At 45.2% G+C, this 6,525-nt stretch overlaps 1 protein-coding gene across 3 annotated transcripts; it reads right to left on the reverse strand.

Moving 5' to 3' along the window:
* Positions 1-1,266: 1,266 nt before the first annotated feature.
* LOC101784429 (type IV inositol polyphosphate 5-phosphatase 7) lies at positions 1,267-6,196 on the reverse strand. Of its 3 annotated transcripts, none has more exons than XM_022823534.1 (14): positions 5,230-6,196; positions 5,042-5,129; positions 4,655-4,720; positions 4,414-4,501; positions 4,210-4,314; positions 3,617-4,090; positions 3,333-3,468; positions 2,971-3,164; positions 2,737-2,845; positions 2,490-2,638; positions 2,103-2,358; positions 1,880-1,978; positions 1,689-1,723; positions 1,267-1,581 (listed from the first exon to the last, which is right to left on the reverse strand). In XM_022823534.1, exons 1-11 carry the CDS (start codon positions 5,257-5,259, stop codon positions 2,130-2,132), a joined length of 1,668 nt encoding a protein of 555 aa, XP_022679269.1. In that variant the 5' UTR covers positions 5,260-6,196; the 3' UTR covers positions 1,267-1,581; positions 1,689-1,723; positions 1,880-1,978; positions 2,103-2,129. The 3 variants fall into 3 exon arrangements, with proteins under 3 accessions (XP_022679269.1, XP_012704117.1, XP_012704118.1); XM_012848663.2 differs by having other exon boundaries at positions 1,279-1,595; XM_012848664.2 differs by having other exon boundaries at positions 1,279-1,595; positions 1,880-2,022.
* Positions 6,197-6,525: the final 329 nt, after the last annotated feature.

Consider the following 6,525-nt stretch of genomic DNA (forward strand, 5'->3'; position numbering starts at 1 on the left):
TCTTGCCTTTATCATGACGCAAATATTGGGTGAATCTTGTGCAAGTGCTTGGTTCTGAGCCACCAAAAGCTACACCACAGGCTGTGGCGGCGGCGTGGCGTGGCGCCGCAAGGTCGGGAACCAAGCACGTACTTGGTACGGCATGGCCTGGTGCATATTTAGCATTTGCCTTGACGAGTTCGAGGTGTCCTGGACTAGTAGCTGATCCAAATTTTCAGACCTGGTCCGTACTCACAAGCAGCAGCACTGCAGCAGCGACTAGTACTGTTTGCAGAATCAGCCTAGGGCTCGTACGCCGTCGAAAAAGTGAATGAAACAAAGGAACGCAGGGTGGTCCTCCGGGGGTGTTTGGAAACCCCTGTTAAAGTTTAACACCTGTCACATCGGATGTTTGGATGCTAATTAGGAGTACTAAACATAAGCTAATTACAAAACTAATTGCACAGATGGAGTATAATTCGCGAGACGAATCTATTAAGCCTAATTAGTCCATGATTTGACAATGTGGTGCTACAGTAACCATTTGCTAATGATGGATTAATTAGGCTTAATAGATTCGTCTCGCGAATTAGCACAAGGTTCTGCAATTAGTTTTATAATTAGCTCATATTTAGTCCTCCTAATTAGCATCCGAACATCCGATGTGACACTGTTAAAGTTTAGCACCTCATATCCGAACATCCGATGCTATGCTAGTCAGGGCTCGCTCACTTTGGGGCCGCTTCGAAGTTCGGACCGGGCCACCGTCTCAGTTCTTTGCTTCTATCCTCCATTTGAGAAAGCAAAGGCTGTGGTGTTGCTACTGCTACTGCTAGTGCTACGACACACACAAGTAGACCGGTAGTACTACAGGGGGGGCACAGGCCTGTCTGCTCAGCAGTCGGCATGGCATCGCCATCGGCATGCACCCCTGCCCTGATGAGTACTCTCCCTCACCTAGTCCCCTCTCCGTCTCTGAGCCCTGCCCCCCACTTTGGCCTTTAGGGCCCCGCTGCTTTCGTGTCCCCTGGCCCGCCCCCACCCCCGACTGCTTTTCCCATGCCTTGCACATTTCATTTCCTGTGATGTGCAGCAAAGCATGGCCTATAGCAGCTTGCAACCCCCCAGCAGGCCAGCACAATGAGGCAGAGCACACCAGCCTCTGCAAATCTTCAGCACATTGCTTTGTGCACAAGCATTCAGAATGGCACGGCACGCACGCTGTTTCAGGTGATCATTTCGCTGCGGGCATGAACAAGTTGCGTATTCTACGATGGGCGTGGAAAGTTACAGGAGCAGTTTGCTGTACAAGCCATCATTTCGATTAAAAAATTGTTTCATTGAGCCGATGGAGCGGCTCTCCTCTTGTTACATCAGGAGACCAAAAGCGAAAAACAAAAAAAAAGGAGAAGCCAGGCCTCCTTCCCAGCCCAAACGGCTCAGGGGAGAGGAAAATAAAAAGGAAGAATCGTGTCATGAAGGGGGGTAATTCAAAGGCATAGCGCTAATTACCTTGACGATGTTAGTCTTTAGCTTGTCTTGGACACAAAAACACTCCTTTCTTTTTTGGTAAATCGGGACTCCAGATGGTTAGCTTCAAAACTGTGCAAATATTACTGTTCATGGTTAAAAAGAGGTGCATTAGTCCTACAGCTTGTTTAAATCTCACACATACTACAACTTTCATGACATGGTTTAGCAGATCATACCTGATCTTACAATCGGAAAGCATCTCCTTGAGTATCTGCATGTTAACAACAGCAGGAACTGGGTGTCAATCACAGCAAAAATTCCAAGCATCATTTTGAGAAAACATATCCTGTGCGCATGCGAAGGCAGACTCCAGACACACGATGGGCACAGAAACACGAGACAAAAAGAATGGAAAGTTCAGGGTCACCTGTTAGCAACAAACATTCCAGCCGATGGAATCTTGGGAGGAATGAATTTCAGTCAGTCATCAGAAGGTGCGCTCTGCCACTCAGGTAACGAGGAATGTCTGCAGCCAACACCACATGGGGGTTATGATGAGTAGAAAGAATGCTGTCACATGGAATTCAGAGCATCAGTCAGAGCAACAAGCTTTAAACAATGTGATGCTGCCAGGCCCATAGAATACAAACCTTGGCTGCCTCCATCGAGATGTACAATCAGTAAAAGTTTATATCCATGTAACTGCGTGGATAAGTTGGGTATGGTAATTCGTCTACCCCCAGGAGAGAGGCAGAACGAGTAATGCCGCTGAACTGAGTTTGGCTCGAAATCTGAACCTCTGCTGTGAAAATGCTGTACACAGGCCTGTGATCCGAGAACCGAGACTCACCGCGCACGTAACACAGTTGGTTTAGACCTCGGCCATACCATAGAATACGGTCACACCTTCATAAATGAATGAAATGATGTTATGAACACTGTGTAAGGAGATGAATAATGCATGCATAGGAGCTTCGATTTGATGACAGTAAACATGTTCTTTGCAATGTCAGAAAGTCCAGTTTAATGAATTTTACCATGCTGGAGTTCTTCGCTTCTCATTTGGATGCATATCATCGCCTGCATATCTATCAGAGTTGTACGAGTATTTGTATGTGGGAGGAAAGTAAATCCGCCCTTCTTTCCAGCCTGCAAAGACCCGACCAAATCTTTGCTCTATCCGAAGCTGTTACAGAAATTTCAGACATAAGAAGCCAACCAAACAAAGACATCTCCATAACAAGAGGCATAACCATGTTACAAGTTCACGTTATAATAGCTAACCTGGTCCTTTTCCAATAACTGTTTCCAATTGTGCATCTCAACTAAAGCCTTCACTGAGCGATAGGAAAGAGCTATCCGGTAATTCAGATCACCAAGCCAAATAATACGACTGAAAAGAAATAAAATTGGTAGCATAAGATTGATGCTTTCAAACTAATTCCTTTTAACTATTAAGTGTTTAATCAAAATCTGTAAAGAAAAGCAGAACATGAGAAGCACAAGTGCACTACTCACTCATGATCAAGAATTGTCTCTGGAGACTTCTTGTCACCTGCTCCATGAACATGCGGAAATCTGGTCTTCCTCAAAATTTCCACTACATCCGCATTTCGTCTAAGTTGATCACCATCTTTCTGGCCTGATGTTAAGTGAGTGCACACAAAGCAGAAGCTTGTCTGATGCAGAGACATACTGATTGATATTGATCCCTGAGTTAAGACCAAAAAAAAAGAGAGAAATAAGGAATGGGGATCACAAAAGAAAGGGTTCAATAAAATGGATTCATACACTAAAATCTACTGTCTTAAACAATAGTTGAAAACATTACACTGTAGATGTAAACCCCTATCTGAAATGAAAAAGATAGCAAAGGATACCTTATTTCCAAGATAGCCCATCAGGCCTCTACCAACGCACGAAACCTTCAAGTTCTTCACATGCTCCCTTATGTCGCTCCGTACCCACACCATGAGAAAAATTCCAACCATTTGCTTGCTTGCAACTAAGCAATACCTGATTTTTCAAGGAAATATTAATTTCAGTCAGAGGATCGTAGTCATTCAACAAAGGAATCCTTAATAGCTAATATAGCATGAAATCAGTTTCATAACAGGAAAGATGAGCTATTTATATATGCTATGGTAAGAGTTGAGAAACTTACCTAGAATCAGTGCATAGTGGAGCACCATATCCACATGGCATTGGTGGAAAGAATATACCACTAGGGGATTCCTCGTCAATATTCTCATCATCAGATGACCCACCACATCTCATACTAGTGTCAACGTCACTTGGCCGGCTCCCGAAGCTAATCCGGTCACAAACACTGAAACGACGGTCCACTAACGAGTGTGGATCCATCATGTCAATCCTTGAACTACGATTGAAGGACTGGAATGAACGTCGATGGAAGAATGACGAGTTCCGTTGTCTTCTTGATGATCGCTCAAAGTCAACATTGAGCTCCACAATAGGATCTGGAGCTGGTGAGGGGGTGTGGTAATTGTAGACACCAGAGCCTTGTTGATCAAGATTATTTAGAGTTTTTCTAACAAGAGAAACCCATTTCTTCGCTGGACCATTGTCTTCAGTCAATAGAACATTACCAGCATTCAAGGGAACAATTTCCTGAAACCTGGCATGATAAATTATGTTAATTTCCTTTTCTATTTTGAGCTTTATTTATTTTAGGGGTGCTTCTTGGTTTAGAGAGAAATAATTTGGTTAAGTAAATGCACAAGTTAAGAAATATACCCTATCACATATATATCAGCAGCAGGAGAAGTATGAAGCCAGTCCTCCAGATTCAAATGACTAGATGGTGACCTTCCTCCCACATTCCATGTAGCAACGAAGACCCTATGCGCACAAGGATATGTATTGTCATATCACAGGAATTTCCTTGAACCAATGATTAGTGGATTGATCAAGTCTTACTAAAAGAAACAGTCTATTTACCTGTAATCCTGTGTGTTTGTGATATAAGCACCGTCAAATCCATTACCTAGTCTACCATCTCGATCCACATTCCTCTTAGGCAACCTCTCTATGTAAACATAAAGTTAACTCAGTCACACTCATCACGAAGCATAAAGATAATTTGGTCATGACATTTGCAGTTTTGCATGAAACAGACAAAGGGATGAAAAAAAATATATGAAGATACCATAGTTACTGTCAGGAGGCAAGCAAAATGTACCTGTTCTGCTTTTCTTGGATTTGCACGCATCTCTATCAGAGAAACTGGTCCTCCACTGCACTCCGACTGAAATTATTAGAAGGAAATTTAGCACAGAATCAGTAAAAGAAAGTTCTAGTTTATTGGAGTCACAAGCATATTTTGGTTGCGTCTGCAACCACAAGGGGGAAATTCACTAAAGGGAACAGGAAACAAGAAGCCAACGTGCATCTGGAAACAGCAAGCATTTTTATCCTAGTAGAATAACAGAAACCTACTGCTGTAAAAAGAAACTTAAGCAGAGAAATTATTATGCAGTGAACTCGAGGTCACTGATTTATGAACAGAAGCTCTGTTGTTAGATCAGACAGTTAAAAAAGGTGGTAGGGTGTTGCTAGATGAATGTACCTTCCTCAGCTGCATAATCCGAATGGAAGTCCTTCGCCTTCGTTTTGATGTTGAACCACTTCCTAACAAGGGTCCTGGACCAGGACAGCTTTATGCACACCAATCACAACCAAAGCAAGATCAGGGATGAACACAGAAACATCACTGTGAAGAATAAACAGGATAACTGCAAATATGGAAACACTTACCTTGTTCCTGCTTGAATTGTCATCTCTCATTGTCTCAATGCTTCCTCATGCAGCTAGCTCCAAGGAATGAGTCTCCCCAACTCCTCGAAACCTCCAAACTTGGCGCTTTTACTTCCTCTCAAACAGTATCTCCGAACAGAATCAGGGGAGAACCGGATTTTACTACCTAATTTCCCCCCTTTTTGTGAAATGAAGTAGACCAAACTGGCCCTTGCTTTTCTGAACTATGGGCCGGCTAACGAACCAGAGAATTCCCAAGAGCTATTTAGGAAGACTCCAAAATGCAATCTTCCGCACAAGAAGGCAAGGGGGTTAGGAAAATTTTAGAGAGATCACTGGGGGGAAAAGACGAAGAACCGAAGTGGCCGGAGCAGAAACCGCAGGATTCAGGCGCAAAGCCACGAGCGCAGAAGCAAGAAAGCTCTTGCCAGCACCCCCAGCACAAGAAATCGCTAGAGGTGAAGTAAAGAAGCCGAGCAAAGACGGGGCAAGGCCTCGATCAAATTCGGGCTTTCAGAGAGTCCGAACGGGCTCCTCTCTCAGAGACCGAACCCACAGCTCACGATCTCAGCTCGGCAGATCAATGCCCGGAAGCAGTTAACCGCTGCTCCAGACCATAAAGAAACGCCCACAGAGGCAGAACAGCAGCGGAAGTAAATGAGAGAGCCCAGGAACACGGCGGAAGGCACGGAGGCGACCAGCGCTGCGCTGCCTCGAGCAATGCAAGGACCGGGGCAGCGGCTCAGCGGATGGCGCGGCCGCGGATTTGAAGGCCCGGTGAGGGAGAGGGGGAGGCTGCAGACAGTGCAAGGACGGACGGACGGACACGCTGCTCCGCGCCTGCGCGCTCGCGCTGTTCGAGAAGACGAGCCGGGCTGTGCAGGCGAGGTGGGGGGAGTAGGGGAGTGGGAGAGCAGCAGCGGCAGTAGGGAGGAGAGTACTGGGGGCAGTGGGCAGTGAGAGGGAGCAACAAAGGGAGCTGAGAAATATGAAGGGGAGAGGGAGGAATAAAGCTAAAGCTTCGGGGCCTCCTGGTGTTGCCGTTACTTTCTTTCCCCCTTCTACCTACGTAGCCTTTGCTCTTTAGCTCCGAAACCAAGGCAAACCCTGCAAGTTTTGGCTGGGGCTCATGGACTTTTCTGAGGTTTTCTTGGGACACTGTTGACCGTAATCTACGTTGCGTGGTAGTAGTAACAAGTTGCCAAATTCGGGTTAGGAGCTGTTCTACTAGGTAAACTTTTTATCCTCCTGGGTTTAAAGCATAGAACCCCATTTTCTTCCTAATAAGATTTCCAG

This window comes from Setaria italica, chromosome IX, assembly GCF_000263155.2.
Source record: "Setaria italica strain Yugu1 chromosome IX, Setaria_italica_v2.0, whole genome shotgun sequence".
Lineage (NCBI taxonomy): Eukaryota > Viridiplantae > Streptophyta > Magnoliopsida > Poales > Poaceae > Setaria > Setaria italica.